We start from the raw sequence: 26,684 nt of genomic DNA on the forward strand, positions 1-26,684 counted from the left end.
GTCACTTTTACTGAAATTCATTGACATTTCCTAAAATTTTTATTTAAATTTGTGGTTACTAAATAGAAGCAGAACTCATTGACATCTTAAAGAAACCATCTTGGTCAAAATATATATACACATATATTTATATATTAACTATAGGTGTGACAATCAACTAGAACAACTAATTTCCAGTGTGGCTTCAGAAAATCTTCATCAACTAGCACACTCTTCATCACTCAAAACCAATATAAGTAATGATATTGATAAAATGCCAAATTTGGTCTTCTAAAGGAAATGTTGTTGGACCATGGCTCGTCTTACTGGTTCATACTAGTATACCAACTGGTCATTGGTACGATACATACCGAACCATACCGATATATCGACATATGATACGATGGGCATACCGCCAAACTAATTTGTACCACCCATACTGGTCCCCTATCAGATTGGTACATACTGCCCGTACCGAGGGTATGCAGTAGTACTGTGAACCTTGTGCTGGACTACATGGATTTATCCTGTTTTAACAGAAAGAAGAGGTAACATAGTATGTAATTTCATGCCAGTGTCAATAATTAGATCCTGATTCTGACAGCAACTCATGGATAGGAGTTGCATGACAAGTCACTGAGGACTTAGAACAACAATAACGATGACAAGAAGTTGTGAAGTTAACTATTTGGGATCATGGATCTTTTTTTTCACCATTGACCTCTATGCAACACAATATCTCTAGTTTATAAAAAATCAGTCAAAACTCTATTTTATTATTTCTAATATAGTGTTTTAAGTTTTTTCCTCACTCTCCTCGCACTAGTAATATTTTTTTTCTTGCACCAATAATATTAATTGGCCATAACATCAATAAATTTCCTCTGAATATGTATGTATTGGCTTCTCTCTCATTTTATCCTCTGGTCACCGATTAATGAATTAAAGCATTATTTTTTCTATCATACCTAACAATTTCATGCATCCAGCTCAAAATTATCATCTGAAATATAAAATTTTGCATATGTTATTTGTTAATAGGTGAACACCCGAATCCATAAAGCATGGTTGAGTTGCCTTAAAATTTTTGTTTCTCAATCTAGGAGACACCTAACAATCGCATAAAACCCCTAATGCCCTAAGTTTTAACCATCAAGCTTTTACTCTAATAATAGTATGTTCATCGAACAAAAAAAACCAATAAGTGTAGCTCGATATTTGATTCTTTGGTTTCAAACACAATATAAACCAATAGTCACTAAATATCATAAGATTCCACCAAAAATCAAGCCGTCTGTATCTTAAATCACCAACTAACTAGTACATACAGCTTAGTACAATCATTATACCCATCAGTTCTAATAAGTAACTCATTCTAGGCTACTCGCTGCAAATTTTGTACCAAACTAATTCAATCAAGATACCAATAATATAGTTTTGTATTGATTCGGAACGTAGTTTTCCATCTTTGAAACCTTGTGTCAGTCATTAGTTTGATTCATTATTTACTATTTTTTTTGTTGAACTGATAGAAGCATGCTCACTTTGTTTAATTTCCTTAAAATAAGTTTTATCGATTCTCAATCTGATGTGAACAGGTTGACCCTAATTTCAGCTTTTTTATTTCTTTATTTGACCTAGTTTTCCCTCTAATAATCCATTCCTAAACCAGAGTCCTCCGTTATAAAATTAAATAATCATATGATTCACTGTCTACTTGCGCTATAATATCTCTAACATTATCCTTGATCATAAATATAAGTTATATAACTATATAAACTAGCAAAATTTTAGAATTAGCCATAGACATGCTTTATGGCCTTCGAGTCAAAAACGTGGGTAGGATACATACAGTGAGGGTGCCTTCTGGATGCTCAGCTGATGGACTATTCCTGAACTTTGATGTGCATTTGTCTTCTATTTATTTTCTCACGTATTATTTATATTGATTTCTATTAGCTTTCCAACCTCCAGTTCAACTCTTAATTATCACAATTATTCAGATCTTACCATTATTGATGCATCATAACATATCTTCTGGGCAGAAAAGCACTTGTATCATATGATTATGGGCCTAGAGGTACTACATTGTGCTGTAAAAATATAATCCTTAACAAAGATTAATTGTAGCTAACAGATGTCAATTGAAAATAAACTTAACAATAAATTCTCTTACATGATAAGAGTCCACAAATCCTTGAAGAACTTTTGAGATTATAATAACTGCTTTGTTAGAAGTGGTTCATGCTCCTTTGATATGTAAATGAGTTTAATCTTTGAATCCATGTAATTTTAAAAGGCATAACAGTAGAATTTATAGGCAACCAGAAAATTGAGCAACATGTCTGAGAAAGTAGCATGGTAGAAACTTGTAAGTAGGCTATAATAATACAAGCTTGATGCGGGCAATTGCACATATGACAGGGGAACTAAGTTCCGGCATTAACAGGCAGGTACTACAATTATACTGTAAAGAAAATAAAATCACTCTAATAGTGTGTCGCAAATTCCCAAAGAATTGCACAATGAACATTTTACTTTCGAAATTTGTACAGCCAGTTCATAGTTTTAAAGTTGATTTATCTAGCTATTTAGGAGTAGTAAAGATGATTCTTCAAAAAAAATTGGCAATTGATTATTTGGGGAAAATAGTTAAAATGACAGACCAAAAGAATATAAAAAATATAAGCAACACAAATTTAATGAACGCAAATTTCAATACTGAATAATAAATTACAATAAACATTTAATGACTTGTTAACTTGCAGGTCTATGGGAATGCTCATCTATTGATGGCAGTCAATGTAAAAGCAATTTTAAATTACAAATAACCAAGGTAAACCTATAAACAACCTTTTCAATAAGATCCAGAATGTCCTGGTTGTCAATAAATTCAATATAACTCCAGTCAATTTCTTCTTTCGTATATTCCTCCTGTTCCATCTTAAAAACATGCTGTTGCAAGAAGCAAAAAATAAATCAGAAATCATCTGGTGCATATAAATTAATTGTCTTCCCAACATAGTATGTTTAGGAACTACTATGCAAATGGAAGATAATTTCCATATCCAAACCTGATTAAAATGCTGCTGCAGTTTTTCATTAGTAAGATTGATACAAAATTGCTCAAAGCTGCAAGTGATGCATACGTTAGAATTTAAAGCATGACTGTTAAGATCAGAGATTAAGGAATCCAGTAAAATGATTAGCTAGTTACAGTTTAAACAAGAACAGCCATATATTAGTAAAAGGCATCAAACAGTACAACTGATATGCATAAAAGATAAGAAAAAATCAATGGTAAGCATGGGAAGAGAACAAGTTGCTTAAAGTAACCACTAACCCATTACATCTGTCAGATAACCTTATAAAACTTACTGCTACACTCATTTCAATGTTTGTGCATACCAAGCTCAAGCATTTCTAGATTTATGGTTCTCGTCAACAACCTAGTACCAAGTGCTTCTGCCAAAGAGAGGATAATAGGTTCTATATTTTCCCTTCTCTTTTGTTGTAGGGGTTGAATTTCTTAAACTAGATATCAGATCAAATGGGGTACCACAGATTCCCCATCTAAAATCCTCATCAGAGAAAAGGAAGTTGGACTGATTCAAGGGTTGGAGGTCACTCCTTATCTTTCAAAATAACTATCCTTTCAAACATAATGCATGTGAGAATCCTTGAAGCAAGGATTAACATTTGGGGTATCGGAACCATGGTGGTCCATGATCAGACTTGTATGGGTTTGGTCAGTGCTGGCATACCACCACATAATATGCCAGCATGTACCGAAAAGAGTGAACCAAAATGAGCAACCTAGAACCCTACGCCCAGAGTCTATAGGAAAACAGATCAGACAACCTGAAAAGGGATAATTTGCTTCTAGAATAACTCCTGAAGTAGTAAATACTGGATGTTACCAACCAGCCCAAGCAAAAATAGAATTTCTTGTCTTGAAGACCCACGGAGTCATGAAATTAATTTTGGCACACTACAAGATGTTCTATTTTTTCCATAAAAAATGTGTTTACTCAAGAACTCTAAAAGATTTAAATCATATATAGGAAGATTGTTTACAAAAAAAAACAAATTCACATTCAAATAAATAAGAATTACACAAGAACCAAAATAGTCTTTTAGTAAACTACTTTATCCTATTACCTAAAATTTATATTGTCAACTAATTTGACTTAAACATATATGGCCCTACCAATTGGAGCCAGGCCACTCCTGGAATCTAATTGGGAATCTTTTATCAAGAAATTTGAAATCAAGTTACATAGAAAAGCCAAATTTCATTTATGGGAGTAAGATTAATAGTGTAAACTCAATGCCTCATCAACTGCACTCTTCATTATGTCTTTTTTTCTCAAATTGGTTAATAAAAAAGCTTGATGCTTTAAGAGGACCTTGCCTTTTACTAGGTAAAAATAAAGCCATAGTGAATATTACTTTGTTTCATTGACTTTTTTTTTGGCAAAAAAGTAAAAAGATAGATCGGGGTCCTAAGTGTAGAGAAATTCAATTATTTCAAGATGATTACCCCTCTGAATTAATGGGCAAAAGGAAGAACTTTAACCTATTTCACAGTGTCTCTTGGTGGTGGGTACTTGTTTTGCTATATCTTGGCTCTTTTGGTATATGGAAATTGGTCGTTGCATTCATGTTTAGCAAGATTCATAGCTCAAACAACATCATTTTCCTCTTACTTCAGAGTTATCCACCCATTCAAAACATGCTCCAAGCCCCAACTTTAAGTTTTCTGTTGTATCATTTTATCACCCCAACTTTAGAGTTTTCTGTTGTATCATTTTATCACTTCTCTAACTCACAATGCCCCCTCTGAGTCTCTGGGAAGTGAATCAGTAGCCAATTTGTCTTCTGAAAGCAGAAGTTTTTATGCGGCTTGCCCTAAAAAGAAGAATTTACATCAACTAGTTATTGCAAACAAAAGATGGATTTGGGACACATCTTATTCTTTGTGCTCTTATCATGTTGAGCAAGGTCAATTTCATGTACTGGTCCGGGCTCGAAACGGTACTTTATCAGTCCATATCGTGTACTAGTGTCATTATGTCGGTACATATCAAATTTTGACAAAAAGCCTAATAAGGCTGAAAAATACAAAAAAAAAAGTAAACTGCTTGGTACAGACCCTGTACCACTCCATCTCGGGTGGTACCGACCCTGTACCAGTGTACCATCTGTTTACATTCAGTGTCCCAATGAACTATCGGTGCCGGTCAGTACCATCCTGGTACCGAACATGAATCAAGCGGTGCAGATGTACATCCGGTGTATCATCAGTTTACATTCGTCTGTGTAACCTGTCGAGCCAGTAAATACCACCCATTCGAACCATACCGGACCATATTGAACGGTATTGCAAATCTTAATGTTGAGAATATGAGCCACATCTAAATAGGCATAATGTGGTTTCAGAGATGCGGAAATTAATAATTTCTGTGCTCTAGGATCTTGCAAATCTTTACGATATCTGTGGGGAGTCAACAAATAGTTCTCTGTGTTGTCCTCAACATAAAATTTGGGATGGATGCTGTAAAGATAATAAATAGTAAAAAATATTTCATGATCTTTATACCAAATTACCAATCGTGAGGAACTTCTCAAAAATGTTGTGTGGTGATTCTTTTCTTGGAAGATTAATTGCCTAAAAGAGGACAGCTAAATGTGATTTTTCTTTTTGGCTTGGACACTGTTGTACTGATCACTGAACCATTTATTGGTTCCCATTCTTCTTCTCCCTTCTTTGCATTTATGCTCTTTCATTCTCTTAATGAAATGAATATGGGTAGGCCTAAATAATAACCAGATGAAAGATGGTCTGGAATCTGGATATTTATGGGTGTAAAGAAATTTGAAAAATGGCACAACTAAATATGCTTAAGATGATAGATTTAGATAAAGCATATCCCATTATCTGAAGGAAGCAAGAACTGTCAATCCACTAATTTCTAGAAAACTGAACTAGTTTCATGCACTTGGCTGATTATTTTTTTTCTCTTGAAGGTTCCAGTACCTGAATCTTTTGTTTCTTGGAAGTTCAGTATCTTCAAAAGGTGATTAAATTGCTCAAGAGGATCTTTAGGCACCCACATATACCAGTACAATACAAGTAAAATACAGTGTCAATGTACAATACAGTCAGCCATGTCAGCGGTACAGAAGAAACCCTCGCCACAGAAAATACGAAAGAGACAGAATTTAGATCCAATATTGGACTCAAAAACAGAAGCCAGTGCACAAGGCTCCTGCCTTATGCTGGTTCCAGAGAGAGTCAATTGACCCTAAATCCTAAATCCTAAACCTTAAACTTAACTCTCCTTCGGAGACTCAATGAGCACCTTTCATACACTGAGGTGATTGGCACGACTGAGAGTAGAGAGTGGTTAAAGTCCCACTATCTACATAATTGCTGTCATGTAAGATAAGAGTCAAACCTAATGCCACTGTCACTGTTCGAAAGGCAGAAACAGTCTGAAAATGCCTGTTGATGTACTCTATCATGGAGACTAGGATAAGTGGGTGATGGTCTAGTTCACTAATGGCGAAGCCTCTATTAGCCATTTAAAGCATTCAGAGAATCAATCCAACCTTAGCCAAACTCAGTGCACCAGTTGGATTTAAATGCATCCTGAATAGGACATGACGGATCATGACCAAAACTGGCTGATGAAATTTCCAGTATATGTGTTTGTCTAGATGCAGATTGATACACACCGAAATGCTGGTTTCTTTTGATCTTGCAATCCCTGTGCAGCAATCTTACAAAATATGGTTCAGTATTTTGTTATATCCAACTTTTGTGCTGCAAATCCTTCTAGCAAAAATAGAACTTAAATGTATTTGCCTAAAAAAGTATCTAAAACAAAATGTCTGCATGAACGGCATAATAAATAGCAGCGAGATGCCAGCCTGCCAGATAACTTTTCTTCATAAAGTTCCATGCTAAGAGAAAGCAACACATGAAATTGGTGAGCGAGTACCACACTCCAAATTCTGGCAAAACAAGGAAACTCCAAAGAGGTCTAAGAACGAGAGGCAGAAGATATTTCTATAGCAATTCTACTTTGTCAAACCAACAAAATATTATCCAAACTCTCCCTGAAGCTTATTTCCAATTACAAGTAGACTTCATGGTAAATTACATAAATTTTACTTGAAACCTCTTAAGATTAAGTGTAGGATATTTAAAACTTAATCCAAGACATCAAACACAGACCACACCTACAGCATATAATATACTCCATCTTTGATGTAGTTCTGTTAGAAAAAATCAAGTTGAACTGGACTCAGCTTAGCAATGATCATGCAAGAAAACACAAATCTGCACCCCAGATTTGATGCAAATCATGCAAATATTTTGACATCTTCCATGATGAATACAAAAGCGTACCAGTGAAGCACCTGTTTGTCTTGAAACTTTCAAAGCCATAAATATCCAGCACTCCAATCAAAAACTTTGAGTCAGGATCTTGACCAATCGAACAGTTAATCCTGTTCACCAGCCTGCATAACACAAGAAAAGCACTAAATAGTATAGCAAGTAGGATGACTACTTAAAAAAGAACAACCAGATTGAACAAGATCCAGTACTGGTAAGCATCCATGTTAACAATTTCATTTTTCAAAGCTCATTAGCAATTCAGTATCACTGACCAGTCAAACAACCGTGAGTAAACAACTTTTGCCAAAGCATCACGGCTAAGAGCCGCAGCTTCTGGATTTAGATTTTTGGTAATGTTCTCACCACGAGTTACAATAATGCGCTTACATAATGAATCCTCAAGAGCCTTTTCATTGCACCTACAAGAAAATGTGTTGCATTTGTTGTATTTGTTTTTGCTAAAGATATTTTTGTAGTATGATAGTAAAATGAATAGAACTTGGGATAAGAAATGGGTTTACATGAAAAGCTCTGCAGCAGTTCTAAGATGGTACCAAGACTTTTCATCTTTGGGTACAGATGAATCTTCTTCTTCTCCTTCTGCAAATTCAACATTTCCTAGATGAAGGATAGCTGCCACTACTCTGAAAATTGCATCCTGAATAAAGCAGACATTGCAAAAGATGAATAAAACACCTACATAAATATTTATTGAAGGATGTAAAATCTTTGTGAAGAGAACAAGAAAAAGAAGTACCTGTTCATCAGAGCTGATTCCAACAACATCCATTGCTCTTCTAGTTGCCAAATATTCCTCGGACTCATCTAACCCGTCAATCTCATAGCAGTTAGACTGATTTAGGTAGTGAAATGTTCTAGGATTTCCCACTTTATATCTTTCAATGTCCTGTTTAAACATTGGCGACAGTGAAGTCAAATTTGGCTAACCACTCAAAACCATGATATCACAATAAATACCGATCCAAGCAACCATAATATAACACCGTTTTTCCCTTCCTTTTGCTGCTTACTCTCTGTCTTCTGCTCTCTTACTATTTATATTTCCTTTTTCTTAATCTTGAGAGTGGAAACACTTTAAGGTAAAGTGGTTAATACTTAATAGAATCTTGGACGTGCAGTCACTATAGCAGAATAAGAATCTTTAAGAGATTCAAGGGGCAGTGTCAACCTGAATTGAGTACTGTTTTGTAGGACATCAAAAAGTGTAGGGACAATTACCTGAAAGCAATGTCATCACAGAATATCTATGCTCAAGTTAGATGTTGCTGAACATACCCCATCCTTCTTACATCAAATGGATAATTTGATGTATGAGAACTTTCGTGGTGTTACAAGATTGCCGTCCAGAGGCTAATAAGGTAGGCTTCAATCTCAATCACTCAAAATACTAGTAGCTTAAATTCATTCCAACAGCAGAAAATAACATAGAATAGAAATGAAGAGAATAATGGAAGATTATAGTAGTGAAATGAAAAACATAAACCATAAAGGAAGAAAGAGAGATACAGCTTGCAGATCAGGAGCCCAACCATGAGCAAATCCTGAATAGTTGGGACTTAGAGCTTCTTGTTGTTGGCTGGAAGATAAGGATATTAATTCTTCCCAAGATAATCAAATGATTGCTCAGTATTGGACTGAACACATCTTTACAGCAATTTTAGCCTACACTTCTAATCTCGTCATGCTTCTAAATAACGGAAAATTAACCCAAGAGCATATGAAGAAACTCAGTTAACAATATAATATATATGGCCAAAACGCAACACAGTTAAGAATGAGACGATGTCCAGTCAATAGCATTATGAGGGCCACTCCTTGCATTTTTGATATCATTCCCGCTGATCAATTCCCTGAGAGCAGGTATTACAGTGTGTTTCTTATGTGGTGGAAGTCCTCACTCAGACTTATTCATTCAATCGACCAATTACAGTAGCATACAAAAGTTATACAGCAGCTCATCCGTCATTTCATGTCTATTAAAACAATTTATAGTGACTGACAGAATACAAGGATATTAAAGCTATTTTATTATCTAAGAATTTCCAAGTTCAGCTGAATCTTACTCTAAAAAATACCAAACACCCCTTTCTATAAATATCAGATTCATATCCTTTTAGTGGAGCATTAAAACTTCATCCTGTGGTTGTTGCTTCTAGGCAACCATGTGTCTATCATTGTATTCCTACAATATTTGACTGTGTAATCGGGAGACTTAGCCAGTGATAACAGGTTTTCACTTTAAATAATAAGTTCTATCACCTCACATTAATCCTAGTTGGATGGCTTTGTTTACCTACAAGACTAGCTTTATCTTCAGCACATTATGCTTGGACCAGCACACACTAGATGGCGTTTACTGGTCCAAGCTTGAACCACATGTGGATGAGGGCTTTTTGCCTGATCCAGTTCAGTAAGTAGGTTGCCAGCTGGGCTTACCGCTTGGGTTTTTTTTGTCCCTTACCAGGCCTGGACTAAGTAATATGCCCACCTCTGATTCAAAATTAATTCATTTTAGTTTTGACAGTTGTTGCTGTCTTTTAAATACCTCTCTCTCTCTCTACCCTGCTTTGACTTGTGCCACTTGCTGTCTCACGACGCCTGCCCGGTACTTCTCCTCCCTCCCCCCACCTCCTCTGTCTCTGCCTCCTCTTCCTCCTTTCATTCTCCTCCTCTCCCCTTCATGGTGTCAATTGGAATGTCGATGTACCATGTGTTATCGTACCGGACCTGAACTGGTCAAGCCAAGCAACAATGCATACCAGACCTATACCGTCCTGGCCAGGGACCGATATGGGTCCTACATTGAGATTTAAATCCATGGTCAGATTACCAATTAATTAGAACCCCTCTCACTATCAATTCACCGTGTAAAACAGATTTCGGGGAAAGAACTCAAGCAAAATAATTTCAATGGGCCATACTATTTAATTCGAGCATAACAATAGTTTCTTTGAGTAAAATGTACGAGGAAGGTAGTGACTAACAACCACCTAAAACAGAGAAAATACCTCTGATGGAGCCGCACATATCATGTAAAAGCAGTGGTAGTTTCTCTCAGGATCAGATATTTGACAGACACGAGATCTTTCAAGCAGGTATGTTCTAACAGCACCTCCTGTAATCCTCCCTTTCAGATCGAACTGTATCTCGACAAACTTGCCAAAACGACTGGCATATGTGGGAACATCGGGAATATCAAGTCAATTAAAGAAAAAAATAGAATCCTTCCAGATGGAAGAAGGAGAAACATTGATGAATTACCTTGAATTATTGTTCCGGACTGTCTTTGCATTACCAAATGCTTCAAGCACAGGATTGGACTGGATGAAAGAACTAAGATTAAAAAAATAGCGGAACAGCATTTTGTCCAGTAAAAATAAAAAATGGTGATCTACAAAGTCACACATTCCAAAAACAAAAGGCATAAACTAATGGGTGATTATCAGACCTCCAAAATTTGTTGCTCCACGGACCGCCCTTCAGTTGCAGCCTTACCTCCCATATAAGCAAGAAAGCGCATAAGCATTTTGGTACTTTCTGTTTTTCCAGCCCCACTTTCTCCACTGACTAAAATTGACTGGCTTGTTTCATCAATCATCATACGTCTGCACATTTGCAGAAAAACAAAAGTAATGTTATGAATACTCAAATAGGTGATACATTCTTTAGAATGCTTAATTTAAGAATATTACCTATATGCAGCATCAGCAATAGCAAAAGGATGTGGAGCTAATTCGCCAAAGTCTGCCCCTTTATACTCTTCCATCATGTGGCTGTTATAAAGATGAGGCAGTCTTTGAAAAGGGTTGACAGCAATCAGTATATTCCCGGTGTATGTCTGACAGCATGTTTAATCCATTAGCAGTGTGTTAGAAGATGCAATAACTAAACAATTAGGACCTCCGCCAACTTAAGTCCAAACAAATCAGATGGCAGATAAGGCCTTAAATGACACACATCCTTAACTGATTCCAACTTACTGAAAGATTAAGGGCCTCATGCTAGAAAACTTGTAAATGTATTAAATAGTCAATGTCCACTTACGTATATTTCATTCATCATAAATCTTGATCGTAGGTTATGCAAAACTCCTGGTTCATGCAGATAAGATAACTTTGTCATGTCATCCACACCACAAGCCGGTGCTTCGGTATCCTTTGGATGCACATTCATCACCTTAGCTGTAACCTGCAGTGAAGAACAGAAATCCCAATAGGACATGGTTTCACATGTTTAAGGTTCTAGCACTCATTAACAAGTGCATGCTATTTGTGAGAAACAAGACAAGGCAATTGAAAAGAATTCTCATAACGGAAGTTGAAATATATTATGACAAGCATATTTCATGAACACAGATCAGCTCTACAGCACAAGATGCAGCCAGGTCAAGAATTCAGTTCTGTACATTCATCCAAAAAGTGTGGAATCAGACAAATTTTTAGGCCATGAGCACTCACCACTTTTTCATCAGTACAGCAGATGTTGACCTCATCTCCATTGACCTCCAGGACCTCCCCATCAATCCAAGCCACATCAGAATCCTCGGTCCAGACATGTGATCCCACTGCGAGGTGGATTTGATTGGCCTGTCATGCAACAAGAAAAAGATAACTAGACCATGATTAGTGATGCAAATCAGATAACTAGATAAATCGGCAGGCGTAGTAGGTAGTCATAACAAAATGGCATTCATCAATGATCAGGTTCACAAAGATCCGATCCCTTTAGCTGATTGAAAAGAACAAAATCTTCGACAAATTAACCAATTGAAAAACACGTCTCTGAAATACACCAGAAGACAAAAGGAAATAACATGTTTGTCTCCTTGAATTAATCGAAAAACAATCATTCGTTTTATGTTTATCACATTTCCTGCTCCAAGAAGTCAATGAGATGGTTACACGAAAGACATATATCCGTTTCTTGCATGATTCCACGATCATTTACTCGTTTAATTCACAAAACTCGTAGTCATTCCTAAATGCATTAAAGTTTTATTGATTCGCCCATTCCAGATTCCACAGATCACAAGACAATAAGAGTCGCGAACGTACCATTGCGCGCACAAGAATCAAGTCGGCACCCCAATTTCTTGATTCGCCCTCAGCCAGCAACCATCAAGAATCCCCAATCAAAACCAAGAAGGAACGCCTAGAACAACCAAAGCAAGATCCCAAATGTCAAAAAGAAGATCCAAGATTTCCAAGAAAAGTCAAATCCTTCTTCGTCCGGCCATTCAGATTCCCTCTTTCTCAACCGCACCTTCAAGATCGAACTCGCAACGATCCGATCAGGGCATAAAACGGCTCCCTCTCGCCCTTCATCTCCCTCCGTCACCACCCCTTCGACCTCGCTTCCTGGTGCACCTGAGCTGGCAAGGGATGGGGGCTTCTCCTCCGAGATTAGAGTGACAAGATCGTTTCCGCAACCGCCACCTCGATCGCCGCCCTCACGACTCCTTTCGGCCCCTTCTTGCTCAGGCGAAGCCCTCCCGTTTTCCGCCTCGATTTCCTCTCTCACCTGTCCTCTGTTTTGGCTTCGGCGTTGGCTTTGTCGCAAGGAATGGTTGTTATTTATATATATATATATATATATATATATATATATATATATATATATATAGTAATCATAAATAACAATTTACTATGGAAACATGTTATTAATTGATTTCCTTTTATGACCTCAACAGTAGAGCTAAACTTCCGAGAGTTGCCCTCTTATTTTTCCTTTTTATATTTAGGATTATTTTATAGGACAAGTTTCATAACTATTACCAGTCATAATGTCAACTTTTTTAATTATAAAAATATATAATTATGATGTGCTACAAAATCTCATTTTTAGTATGACATCTATGATTATTTTATTTAGTTTAAATTACATTATAATTCTCATTGTTATTGAGTATAATGTTTCCTTATACTACTTTTGCTAATTATTTTATTAATGTGTGAAAATTATATTTATGCAATAGTAATGAAATACATGAGATAAGTATTAATGATAATAATGAAACATAATATGATAGAACATAAATATTTCCGATCGACTATATGGATTTTTTTTTCTCATTATTCAATTATGTAAAAGATAACAACTCGGGTTATTAAGAGAAAATTATTATTTGTTATTTATGGTAAAATATTTTTAAATCTTGACATTTTTTTTCCTATGATCATAAGAAAAGTATATAAATTATATGTAATGTTTGAAGGATTAGTTATGCAAAATCAAATAATAACTTATCCTTTTTCTTACAAAAGAAAATTTAATATTTTATATAAATTAATGCCTTAGTTTTGCAAATCAACCAAAAGTTTGATTTTTCTGAAACTTACTGATGTTAATAACTTCTGAAAATATACAAAAAAAAATATTTCTTTTCTTGCTAATCAATATCTAAAATTCACTTAAAATATGTTCATAAATATATATATAATTTATATTTATCGTTGCTATTTGATGATGCTCGCACTAGTTATCATTTATATGAGCTTCTTGAGTCATCAAAGGGTATTATTGTGGACCTCAAAATGTACATATGATAATATTTTTCGAACCTTAGCTCTCAAACTCTCGAATGATATCTAAGTCTATATTGTATCTGTGCATACTAAATATGTTCTCATCATTGCTTAATTTAAGTTAATTTTGAAGCAATAGATATTAATATATATATATAATGTATATTCTATATAAAAGCCATTTTGTTGTGAGCTCATTCATTCTATGGTCTTTATGTTGATCACCTTTCCCTCCACATGCACCAACTCCCAAGTTTGAAACATTCATAAGTTGATGTCACCAACCATGCAATGCAACTCTCGTTTATAGGATGGACATGGTCAACTCCTCTCTTCCGTGCCAAGCTCCCACCCTACAGCCCAATATAAAGTCAAACAAACACCACCTCCCGATCAAGATTGAGATCTATATTTCTTTAACACCAATTTACCTTCTCCCCCCTCGTCAAACCTCGTATTTGCAAGCAATCAAACGATTATTTCGCATCGAGGCTGCCTCGGTCATATCAATCTCATTAACAATTATTTGTCAACAGAACTTAAGTTAATGATGGATAGAATCACGGTTAAATAAACTTCATTCTGATAATAATGAAAAATATTAGTGATTTTTTTTTAAATATTTTATGACTATCAAGATTATCTATCGGTAATCGTCAAATACGTATACATTAGATTTGATAGGCATTATTATTTGTGAATACATACTATTCTTCTTCTTCTTCTTGTCTGCAGACATTACATAGTGCATATATATTCGATTTCATATAATTTGTATCACCTAACACAACCCTTTTCTTTTTTATTTTTTCTAATATGTATGCTTTCATCATCTCTTGTAAATACAGATTGAGAAGAATATGAAGAATGAAAATATATGAAGGAGAAATAAGATTAGCATTCATAATTTTGGCATCTCTAACTAAGCCTATGGTGTTCATCATATTTTACATCGAGCACTTACATAGCATGCGAAAAGGACAAAGGTTTAATGATTTTAATGGCCCAATGCTATTCTTAATATATGCTAAAAAGCCCATTAAAATTGCTCCCATGTTTCTTTTTTTTGTTTTCTTAATTTTCTTCTCCAAATTCTCTTTCACAACACATATTCTAATTCACTACTTAAAAGCGATTGATGTTAAGTAGACTAATATTATTTCACCTGATTATTTTGACACCAAATCAAGTTAATAATATGATTGATCTGTACTGCCTAAAATATATAAGAATCGACAACAATAATTCATTCTTACACAGATTTTTTTTTCGAGCACAAATAAATTTTTTTTTCTTTGGATGAATGCCTTCAGAAAGGATAAGTTTGGTAATGAAGATGGGGTTTCATTTTGGAGTTTATACACAATTTATCTATCCTTCTCGATCTTGGAAAATAATGTTTTTGTCTTTAAATTATTGGTTATATATTATTATTATTATTATTATTATTATTATTATTATTATTATTATTATTATTATTATTATTATTATTATTATTATTATTATTCCTCCAAATAATAATAAATAATTTAATAAGTTATAAATCATTAATATCATTAATTATTTTAATAAGATATAATAAAATAAAGGTTATTGATATCATTAATTAGTGTAATAATAATAATACATATATATATATATACAAATTTAATTTTTATATTATAAAAAGTTATAAATTATTACACTAATTAATGATATTAAGTTTCTTAATGAAGTTGGGGTTTCATTTTGGAGTTTATACACATTTATCTATCCTTCTCGAAAAAAAAAATTTATCTTTAAATTATTGGTTATATATTATTATTATTATTATTATTATTATTATTATTACAAATAATAAGATATAATTTTAATAAGTTCTAAATTATTAATACAATTAGTAATAAGATAAAAGTTATTAATATCATTAATTAGTGTAATAATGATAATATATATAATTTTAATTATTATATTATAAAAAAGTTAGGTAATTTGGAATAATAAGGGAGAAATCATTCAAGGATTGAAGAGATAAAAAAAGGAACAACTTTACAATATCTTGATACAATCTATTGTGAAGCACATCATAATGTAGTCTATAGCAAAGACTTGATGAGGATAATGTCATAACCAGTCTTGTATTTTTTGGGAGCCCTAAGATTCCAATCACTTTACTCCAATTTGTTGGATGGGAGATTAATATTTCCATTAAAAAAAATTCACTATAAGCAGCTAAAATGTTTCTATCTGACTTCATAATTAAGGAATCATTTGCTATCATGAGTATGAACATAGCTAGGCAAGTGAGATCACAAAACACAAGAAGATAGAATCCTGAGAAATGATTTGAATGATCAAGCCAACAAAAACATCATTAACATAGTCATGATCCATCTGATCTCTCCCTCTTCTCTCACTGTCAGGAGCATAGTTTTCATGTGGGCCTCATGCAATTAATGATAGATATGAAGAGCAGATTCTTTTAGTTCCTATCATGGATTTTGTGCAAATCACACACATCAGATGCCAAGACAAAGAAAGGGGAGAGAAGAACCCAATATCATGATAAAGGGTGGCTTATCTCTCAACCCTCTTCTAGATTATGTTCTGCTGACTAAAATCTACAATTCATGAGAGGAAATTGGCTTCTTCTCCCTCAGAGTCACTACCTCAAATGAACTCCTCAAAACACTGATACAACAAGCAGCAACTTGGAAGTTTCTACAGGTGGTAAAGAGAATGAGAATGAAATATGATCTATGTTGTGCCACATAACACCCAAAGAGTAGGATTCTAACCACACAATCTGAGCCCACATTGGTGTGTTTCTGTTCTGTGCATATAGATGGAAAGATGAGTAGAGTGACTTTGACATCATTGTTCCTGTGGTTTCCAATACATTTTTGCTCTATGCAATCACTATATGTCTTCATGGTTAACCAATTATCCAAGTATAATTTCTAATCAGTAATTCAGCTTAATTCTTTATCTTCAAAAAATTTAGTCAACATTATAGTTCTTCGTACAATTCTTTTTCGCTTTACCGCGCGATGGAGTGATCATAATTTTCTTATTCGCAAGTATAAAATTATATAAATTTTAAATCTCGTATCGGTGGAAGCCTCGTGAAATGAACCACTCGTTTTCACCGATTGCATGCAAATAGAAAGTCGATAAAAAGGACCACTCGAGATTGATTCAATTTTGTCAATCATTCCTCCTCCTTTTGTTGACTAAATATTTGATGTGGAATGTTACCAACTACAAACCATATCATCATACATACCCTCCTCTTGACGGTTCTATCTACAAATGACAGCCACGAAGGCTGCTCCTTGTGTTCTTTAGGTATCATTCAGATAGATATTACAAGTGACTCATCTCTCTCCAACTATTGTCTCTGATATCTCTCGCTCGAGCTGCAATACTTGTGCATACTAATGATTACCACTTTCCTAATGTTGATCTAATCATTAAAAAGTACCTCAAACTTCATCTGAAGCCAAATAGCACAAGGATTGCGAAGGCTCAATGAGTGAGGTTCACACACCCTCTTCCTAGAGTGGAACCACATCTAAGACATTACTTCTCTGTGCCCCCACAGCACATTAATGAAGACTGCAAGAATCCACAACCCTCAAGCTTTTTTGAGGTCATAAAATACTATTTGTTATCACTATAGTATTTTGAGGAGTCAACATGACAACTTGAAAGAAGAAGAAGAAGAGATCCATCCAGTAAGCAAAGCTGGGGCCATGGAGGATGGCTCTACTCGATCTCATGGACTACATAGAATAAGAGCTCAACTGCCCATACTGCCATGCCTTTTGACATCAACACCACAAGAAGGATTAGAAAAACACGGTTTCATGCACATGCTAACTCAACAACACCAAGCTCTCGTTCTCAAACCAAGGAGTGGGTTTCACCATCAAAGGACAGGCATGCATGCCAATCCTCACAGTGAGTGCCATTGTCACCACAGGATCTCATGTGTTGTTTTTCAAAGCTTCCACATGCAGACTCTTCACTGATTGCGGTTGCTACTCATCAAGCAACTGGCTTTCTCGCAGATCCTCCGTTTGGACAGGTGCAGATCACTGTTTCCCTTGAGATCAAAGACTATGCCATACTGTGTTACATCAAGTTCATGAACCTGCATTTGGGATGGCAGAGATAATAAATGATGAGCATCATCAGTGTCTGCAGCCACTTGTAACTCTTCTTCTGCTCAGCACGTAAGGAACTTTTAAGAGTGCGACCTGGAAGAGAAGAGTCTTGCTCTTGGCTTTATAGGATGAGCAGGTGGATAAACTTGAATCTGAGGTGGTAGAACAAGAGCAAGGCTGCAGGTAGAGGCCAACAGTGTGGTTATGGGTTGCGGGGAATGGCCATCTGGGGATGATGGAAGGCCATCTGCCATTGGAGGCCGTGTGGGGCACCTATCCAAGATGAGCCCGTGCCATCCTGAACTGGACCCACCGGTTGTCAGTGTACTTCTCTCTGTGCTTTCCTCTGTCACCATACCATGATTGGAAGAGGCTGCACTGTAGCAGCAGCAGTGACATGGACGTCACGGTCAACAGGAAGGGCAGAATATTTGCTGCAATCCTACTCTTTTTGCCCAGGATAAAGAATTCTGCAAGACACACTCGTGTTCTTTAGCTTTCTATTCTTTCTTTTGATGAGACAGACGTGCAGTTAGCACAAGAGAAGAAGGGAAGAAGAAATAACGTACCTGAAGCAGGTTTTTGACAGATTTCTTTCAGCAATGCCGAATGCTCGAAGACTCCATATATAAGTATCATTCATCCTTCTTTGATGTAAAGCATGGCGGTAAACCTTCCATGATCTTGTTGCGTTTAGGGAGTTGGAGCTCAAGCTTTCGGAGTGGGTATGTCTTTTTTTGTCATCCTATCCCCAATCACCTTGTGAGACTTCTGTGCTGACACTTTGTTGAGCTCATCTCTGAGTCAGCAGGATTGACTTTCTACGATTTCAACAAGACTTGGATAATATCCATTTGCTGCACACTTTTTCTGTACCTGAATATGATCATAACTGGGCAAATATGCAATCCTTTCTTTTAACTCAACTCAGGTCTCCTTGCCACTTTTGAGTTGCAAAGAGGAGATGGAAACTTGGAACGATCAAAGGCAAGTTCTTAGCTTTGAATTGGATGCTTAGTCTTTTGATGCCTCTTACTTACCGGAAACACGATATTGTAGACTGAGGATTTGTACTTCAACCAAAAACATTCCACACCTATGTTTCAAAAGCTGCACATGGAATGTTGTTTTAAGGAAAGAGACCTTCAGCCCTAATTATTTTCTTTGGGTTGAAGTCAAACCTGTTCATGTGGGAGTGAGAAAATTGCCCTACAACTAATACATTTCACTCTGTTTCAAAAGCTGCACATGGAATGTTGTTGTAAGAAAAAGACTCCATCTCAATTATAGCCTTCTTAGTAGAAAGTAAAATACAAATAATAGAAGAAAAGATAATGAAAGAAGCAATTTTTTCCTTCAGTAAAGATGCATAGAGAAACAAGATAAACTAAGATATCAAATTGTCATAATGTAGCACTTTTAGAGCTCATTGCATAACTCAGTCATGTTAAATAAAGGTGCAGATGGCATACATGAACAGGAAAATAAAACTTATCTTGACCTGATAAGGCTAATTGTTCTAGAACTTTGGGTGAACCCAATAAAGCTCAAGGTTGTCCATGGTATGGAAGTGACTTCAATGATTTCTTGTCAAGTGCAATGAATTAAGCTTGAACATTTAGCAGCCGACTTAATGCAGAAAGAACAGAGTTGCAAGTAAGCATTCCAGTAATAATGATATAAAGTAAGATGAGAGAGCACAGGAAACTTAACACAGAGATCCTGGCACAATAGAGATGTCATGGGCTGTCAGTAGGGAAAAATAAATGAAACTATGATAGGAAGCAGGTCAAGCTCATTACCCAGTCATAGTCACTGTTGAAAGATACTGGCAGAATGATAGATTGACTCTGCTATCATGCTGACGATACATAAAGCGATTGATCAAACAGCCACTGCTTCCTAATGATTGCATCTAAGTGAATATTATTTCTAATGTTAAAGGATCTGAACAACTTTCAACACTTTCAGCAAACAGGTGATTTCCCTGTTAGATTGCTGGCCTGGGGATTTTAGTGTATGTCCTCTCTAGAAAGTAGTCCAAAGTATACAAACTTCACCGAAGAGATCACAATGCCCGCAAGTGTTTGTGTATTCCCATATTTACTAGGCAAATCTTGTGATCTTCTAAGGTTTTTCTTACTCTGATAACCATGAAAGACTTGCTCGGTCTTTGAGAATGAAAGGAAGGCCAGCTTCATCATTTGAGAACGACCTGAGAGGCACCACCTTCCACTCCCAGAACCCTATTTAAGCGCTTCCCCGATCTCTCAACCTTCCTCACCTCACCACTACAAGTCCCACTTGCTTGCCTCTCCCACTGCCTCGAGTAGTCCATCCACAAGTTCCACATTCTCTACCTCTCTTCTGATTCCTGCAGCTGCACGCGCCCCCAACACGTCCATCTGAAACCATCAGTCATGGCCGGTGTCGCTGATCGTGCCGAGTCGCTGTCCCGACTATGCGTGTGGGTGAACGGCCCGATCATCGTCGGGGCTGGGCCGTCCGGTCTAGCTGTCGGGGCCTGCCTCAGGGAGCAAGGCGTCCCCTTCGTGATCCTCGAGCGAGCCGACTGCATTGCCTCCCTCTGGCAGAAGCGTACCTACGACCGCCTGAGGCTCCACTTGCCCAAGCAGTTCTGCCAGCTCCCGAAGCTCCCCTTCCCGGAGGAGTTCCCGGAATTCCCCACCAGGAAGCAGTTCATAGGCTACCTGGAGTCGTACGCGAAGCAGTTCGAGATCAGCCCGCGGTTCAACCAGTCGGTGCAGTCCGCGAAGTACGACGAGACGAGCGGGCTGTGGAGGGTGACGGCCGTCGTCGCCGGCGATGATTCCAGGAACCGGAGTGCCGAGGTGGAGTACATCGGACGGTGGCTGGTGGCGGCCACCGGCGAGAATGCGGAGAAAGTAGTCCCCGAGCTGGAAGGGCTGGAGGAGTTTGGCGGCGACGTGAAGCACGTCTGCGACTACAAGTCCGGGGAGGCCTACCGGGGAAAGCGGGTGCTGGTGGTCGGCTGTGGAAACTCCGGTATGGAGGTCTCGCTCGACCTGTGCGACCACGACGCCTCCCCGTCTATGGTGGTTCGAGACTCGGTGAGTGATCCACCATCAACGCCTGTAGGATGCATGCAGCAAGCTCTCTGGTGGTGTCCTAATGGAGTTGGTCCTCCATCATCGCTGCAGGTTCACGTGCTGCCGAGGGAAGTTCTCGGGAAATCGACGTTCGAGCTGGCTGTTCTGCTGATGAAGTGGCTGCCCCTGTGGCTGGCGGACAGGATTCTGGTGGTGTTGGCATGGCTGGTGTTCGGAAACGTCGAAAAGCTTGGCCTGAAGAGGCCTTCCACCGGACCTCTGGAGCTGAAGAACACACAGGGACGGACTCCCGTTCTGGACATCGGCGCGCTCGGCAAGATAAGGTCCGGCGAGATCAAGGTGGTCCCAGGAATCAAGAGGTTCATCCAGGGAAAGGTCGAGCTGGTCGACGGCCAGCTCCTCGACGTCGACTCGGTCATCTTGGCCACAGGCTACCGCAGCAACGTCCCTCGATGGCTTCGGGTACTGCTTTCTCTGGAACAGGTTTCCTGCTTCGTTACTTGTTCCATGTAGTGGTAAGCTGACCAGTGTTCGGTTCAATTTGCAGGGAAGTGACTTCTTCTTCTCCAAGGATGGACTGCCAAAGTCACCATTCCCGAACGGATGGAAGGGTAGTTATGGGCTCTACGCAGCTGGTTTCACAAGGAGAGGCCTCTCCGGTGCCGCCGCAGATGCAGTGAGGATAGCGGATGACATCGGCAGGTTGTGGAAGGAGGAATCGGAGCCGGCAAAGAAGCTCATTTGCCTGCCGTAGGAGATGCATCTCACACGACTGTTTCATGCTCTGCTGTTTTCCTCTCCCGAGACAGGCTGTAGATAGTAGCACGAAGCATACGCCCAAGTTTTGATGCATGGATGGGCCTGATGATGTACAAAGAACAGTCGATGATAATGATGATGATGATGAGGCTTTTTCTTCTAGGTTTTTCACCCTCGCTTTCGAGTACTTTGTACAAAACCTCAGAACAGCAGCTTTAGCTTCAATAAACAGACTGTACCACCATCCTGCCTATGCATTTCAAGGCATCCATCCACTTTGTCCCTCCCAACAAACACAACCAGACAAACAAATCTTTGCTATGTTGTCTCTCCATGTACTTGTTGCTCGCCTTCAGACCGCACCTGTTCCAGTTACTGCTTCGCTTCTGCCACGGCAAAAACTGGAAAAGGCTGGTAAGATTCTGAAGGAGTCACAGTGAAATCTATACTGCCGCTGTACTGCATCGATGAATTTGTTGGAATTGAATGCGAGGACGGCAACGACAGCGCCACCGAGAGATACTGCAAGCTGTATGAATGATTTCTGAAAAGGAGATTTAAGCTCAGGCCTTTATTGCTGGGGATCAGCTGTGGCCAACTAGGAGCACCCGTCCACTTGTCAAAGACCCACCAAATCATTAGCTCCTGAGATTCCCATAGGGCTAATGTTTCACTCAGCTTCCGACTCCTTAAGCCATCCCTTCATCTATTTAAATCTACCGAAGAGTTGAGGTCTTCATGGAGGGAACAACAGCAACGAAAGGGACTCCTGAAATCTGCAGCACTACTCACTCCAGTCCCATTTGCTCGATGATCCAATGCATGTAAAGAGAATCCTGATGTTACCCCATCCCAATCCTGAAGTGGGGGATGGATCAAAAACATACCAACTGTGTCAGGTTCTGCATTTAGAAGTGCTACCATCCTCAAGGCATCATGAAGGACACTTCTTTTCCTTCTCTTGATCATTGGATTGATACCTTTTTCATCCATGCCTACTCCACTGGTTCTGAGATACCTCTGAGAAGTCTGAAGTTGCACAACCCATAACTGCACTACCACATGCATCTCAAGGACAAAGCACATGGTCAGGCCTACATTGCCTTCTTGCCTCTCCCCAAACTTCTTTGATCTGGTCCATGCCTTGCAGCAATGTTGAACTGCTATGAATGGAAAATAAGAGTCTTCTTTTTGCCCTGGTGACCAATATATTCATCATTGCATCTGCATCATTTCTGTCCATGCATACAATGGACGGAAGATTGTAGCTTTTGTGATGAGGAAGAAGGATGCAATTGGCCCACAAAGGTGATTCAGGAGCTGAGATGAAAGCACAGAGAATATTAGTACTAGGATCACATTGGCCCCATGTGTATTTTTTTCATTATAGGGCAAAATCTTTGCAAGATCTTAATGACAGTTATAGAAACTTTTCTCCAAGATCAAATCCTTTCTGAGAGACTCTTTTTATTCTCTACTACTGTGTGGTGCTTCTAATTAAACACTAAATGCAAACACAAGCAAAAAATATGCTGAAATATCACAGGCAGCAACATTTATTCCTTTTATGATCAACACCTTGCAAATATTAGAGTCTGTAAAGGATCATAAGTTTGCCTTGATTTCTCATTTGATTCTCTATGGCCTTTTTTAACTACCAACCACTTGTGTACAATGTAGTTTTTCTTATTTAGCTTCAATATATTGACCCTCCAAAAGAAATGTTTGTTCATTATGGCTATGGAGAGAACCAAGTGTACTATCAAAAGCAAATTGCTACCTCTTTCTTCATTCCTTTAATAACTTATTCTACATCTTTCAACCATATAAATGCTTTTTTGACATAGAATCATTGGTCATTACCCAACCATCAAGCAAAGTTATTTGACACAACTATTTCATGGTCATGATTTCATGATTCATTATTGCATCCTATTCAACAAGTCGTACATACATACATTATATATATATATATATATATGTATGTATGTATGTATATATAACTCTCAGCATATAATTCTGAACAGAACTTCATATCAGCCACATCAAAACTTCATGAAAAGAAAAATGATGTATTCATGGAATTGGCTGACAGATGAATCACATCTGAATTTATGGAATCCCAATTCCAATAACTTCTCTAACATGTAATCAGAGTGTCTATTGAGTTCTTCGAGTGCAATCTAGGAGTAATTTCAGAATCTTAAGAATCATGAATGCATTCAGATAATGCAGCAAAGAGCTAGAATAAGAAATTCGATATATGATCCTTTGGCACATTCATGTAGAATGAGAACTTAATCCTCTTTTTCTCAGTACTGTATGTTTGATCAATGATTAGGACATATTACAATAGTGGAATGCCGACCATTGGATTGGAGGGTGACAAAGATTCTATTATTCCTCCGAATAGACAACTGATCCTGAAGTCTGCAAAACTCCAAAAACCAGGCCAAAATTCCACATGTTTTGTCCTAATTCTCATAATTAGATTGCGATACATGATGTCATATCTCTAACAACTAATAGCGATGTTTGCAAATCACCATCAAGGGTTCCTTTAGCGGCTTGTGGTTCATGAGGCTAAAGAACTGCTCCAAAGCTGATACATAAGCCTTATGCATAAATGATGTTATCATATGTTTGTCCTGGAGTTGTTACCCATGCGTGGGCATTGTGATAACCAAGTGAGAAGGTCTGGATGGATTCAAATAGGAAGGTTGACATAGATGCAATGGATCTAACAACTCATAAAGTTTGTCATTCTTTCTTTTTCCTGTATGTCGACATTGCAATAGTTCTCTATTAGATACTTATGGAACTTGAACTGTGCATCAAACAACGACAGTTCTTAAAAATGTAGCTATTACACTATAGCTCAATGCAGGAAAAATATGATCTTATGACTATTTAGGATACTGTTACCGGTCAACTTTTCGGATCAATATCTAGGTTTGAAGCTGTTGGTAAGAAAATATAATAACAAAAATTATTTTATCCATGGAATACAAGGTTCTGGCTAAGTAATACCAAGTATCTACAAAGCCATATAGCAACCAGATAACAAGCATGCTACTCATATCTTAACTTCCTACTTAGTCAATTGCCGCAGAGAAACAACTCATACAACAGAAGCACAAGAATATCATATAAAGCCATCATGTTCAACGAAGTAGGATAGCATGGCACAGTAAAACTACAACTTTTGAGCTTTCAGCCCTTGGAGAACAATGGCTGGAAGAAGGGATGTCTCACTTATTGGAGTAAAATTGATGCAAAGAAGAACCTACGGAAGTTAGGGGATCCCACCCCTGAAACTGACCTCTCTTGTGTCACCTTTCAGTGGCCATCATCCTAGCAGGATGAAAATGACCTCAAAGGCCCACACTATCATGGGTCTTGGCATGTTGACATAGGACTAAACAGTATCCATGTTTCAATCAGTGAGGAGATGGAGAGACTGACAGGGACACTCCCTCAGAGGCTCCACATCAGAGCATGACAGGGTCCCAGCGCCACGCGGCAGACGACACACGTGAACTAGAACAATTCTTTGAAGGCCGACCACAGTGTGAGAGAATATGAGGTGGATATTTACAGTGGCGACGACAACAGAGGACACACCAATCGGCTACAAACGAAATGCATGTAAGTTCTCTGCTTCAGGTATTTATTACACACCCCCCCCAAAGCATAGGAAGATTGAGAAGAAAAGTGAAACTGGGAAGAACGATTTTGGACAAAGCTTCCTTTCATTGGGGAGCAAATAGAGTCAATGATCTCTCCATGAAGGGAGCCCAAAGGTTAACCAGCATCAAGATTTGGAACAATTGGAATGTGGTCCATGTAAGATCAGGTGAATTGTTCACTGGTTCCAGCTTCATAGAACAGGAAAAGGATTATACTGAAAGGTGTCAATTTTAATGTCAACACCCATCCATGTGAAGCCCTCGTGGGTGTGCACTTGAGCAGAGTACCCCAACTTGGTAACTAGCTGCTTGTCATCTAGCCCATTAAACAATCATTACATTGTCTTTGGGACATAAGTTCATATTCCCTCAGAAGAATGTGGTGATGGCTAGACCTGGATATTTAGGCAGCCATCAATGCCATGAATTCGACCCCAAAAAATAATTGAAAAATCATTGTTGAAACAGAGCAATCCTCATCACTTCCATTGAAGATAACCAAAAATACGAGAGTGCAATCATCTTGATGCAGTCGCTAAAGTGCATGAACACATGGGATTCACAAGGACAGAGCACCTACTGGTGCTCATCATGTAAGAAGCAATCATTTATGCATGCTTAACAAAATTGTCCCTTCCTGGGATAAAGGGCTGTCAGTGAGATGCAAACCTCATAAAGCACACGCACCTCCGGCTTTTCTTTTGCGCCAAATCACTGTCCGCTGCCCTGTAAGTGCAGTCATCATCCAAAAAGGACTGAGATTTCCTTGGTCATAAAGCAAATGAGAACATCAAAATTCGCTAGGGAAAAAAGAAGGAATACGACTGATTAATACAAATAGAGAAGGTTTCCGGGCCATCTGTATTCGCAGATCCTGTGAAGATGGCGAGATTCAGACGCCGTGCCGGCGGCCATGCCCGGCCGGATGATAGGTGCGTCGACCACGGGCGGCACCGGCGTCCGCAGAGGGAGCCGGAACAGAGAGGTGGGACACGCGACGGGTGCGCTTGTCGACATCTTAATGGGCCTGTTACTTACGCCCGTTCCGTTAAACTGGTCCACTA

The 26,684-nt window shown here is 38.0% G+C and overlaps 2 protein-coding genes and 1 long non-coding RNA gene across 4 annotated transcripts in view; 1 reads left to right on the forward strand and 2 right to left on the reverse strand.

The window, feature by feature from the left end:
* The window catches only part of LOC135610404 (myosin-6-like), a 33,215-nt gene extending 20,267 nt beyond the window's left edge, over positions 1 to 12,948 (reverse strand). Inside the window, exons 1-14 of the mRNA XM_065104875.1 lie at positions 12,671 to 12,948; positions 12,463 to 12,559; positions 11,866 to 11,994; positions 11,453 to 11,596; positions 11,101 to 11,246; positions 10,857 to 11,013; positions 10,670 to 10,728; positions 10,417 to 10,576; positions 8,145 to 8,294; positions 7,909 to 8,045; positions 7,660 to 7,806; positions 7,408 to 7,509; positions 3,054 to 3,111; positions 2,833 to 2,934 (exon numbers count right to left, since the gene is read on the reverse strand). Coding sequence (XP_064960947.1) covers positions 2,833 to 2,934; positions 3,054 to 3,111; positions 7,408 to 7,509; positions 7,660 to 7,806; positions 7,909 to 8,045; positions 8,145 to 8,294; positions 10,417 to 10,576; positions 10,670 to 10,728; positions 10,857 to 11,013; positions 11,101 to 11,246; positions 11,453 to 11,596; positions 11,866 to 11,994; positions 12,463 to 12,465 — 1,494 coding nt within the window. The 5' untranslated portion in view covers positions 12,466 to 12,559; positions 12,671 to 12,948. The remainder of the gene's footprint in view (positions 1 to 2,832; positions 2,935 to 3,053; positions 3,112 to 7,407; positions 7,510 to 7,659; positions 7,807 to 7,908; positions 8,046 to 8,144; positions 8,295 to 10,416; positions 10,577 to 10,669; positions 10,729 to 10,856; positions 11,014 to 11,100; positions 11,247 to 11,452; positions 11,597 to 11,865; positions 11,995 to 12,462; positions 12,560 to 12,670) is intronic.
* Positions 12,949 to 20,369: 7,421 nt separating this feature from the next.
* Positions 20,370 to 22,093, forward strand: LOC135609136 (probable indole-3-pyruvate monooxygenase YUCCA5). Of its 2 annotated transcripts, XM_065102230.1 has the most exons (3): positions 20,370 to 21,172; positions 21,263 to 21,634; positions 21,720 to 22,093. In XM_065102230.1, the coding sequence occupies exons 1-3, from the start codon at positions 20,501 to 20,503 to the stop codon at positions 21,924 to 21,926; spliced, it is 1,251 nt and encodes a 416-aa protein (XP_064958302.1). In that variant the 5' UTR covers positions 20,370 to 20,500; the 3' UTR covers positions 21,927 to 22,093. The 2 variants fall into 2 exon arrangements, with proteins under 2 accessions (XP_064958302.1, XP_064958301.1); XM_065102229.1 differs by having other exon boundaries at positions 20,370 to 21,634.
* A 76-nt stretch (positions 22,094 to 22,169) lies between these two features.
* Positions 22,170 to 26,613, reverse strand: LOC135609137 (uncharacterized). Its single transcript, XR_010485686.1, has 3 exons — positions 26,456 to 26,613; positions 26,290 to 26,346; positions 22,170 to 23,251 (listed from the first exon to the last, which is right to left on the reverse strand). It is a non-coding gene; the product is annotated as an uncharacterized LOC135609137 (long non-coding RNA).
* Between the last annotated feature and the right edge of the window lie 71 nt (positions 26,614 to 26,684).

The sequence above is a fragment of the Musa acuminata genome, chromosome BXJ2-4 (assembly GCF_036884655.1).
Source record: "Musa acuminata AAA Group cultivar baxijiao chromosome BXJ2-4, Cavendish_Baxijiao_AAA, whole genome shotgun sequence".
NCBI classification, from domain to species: Eukaryota; Viridiplantae; Streptophyta; class Magnoliopsida; order Zingiberales; family Musaceae; genus Musa; species Musa acuminata.

Bases quoted from the DNA above. Each gene is read 5' to 3' on its own strand.
- LOC135609136 (XM_065102229.1), top strand. From the start codon at position 20,501: ATGGCCGGTGTCGCTGATCGTGCCGAGTCGCTGTCCCGACTATGCGTG. The intron at 21,635-21,719 runs GTACTGCTTTCT...TTCAATTTGCAG, and splicing joins ACGTCCCTCGATGGCTTCGG to GGAAGTGACTTCTTCTTCTC.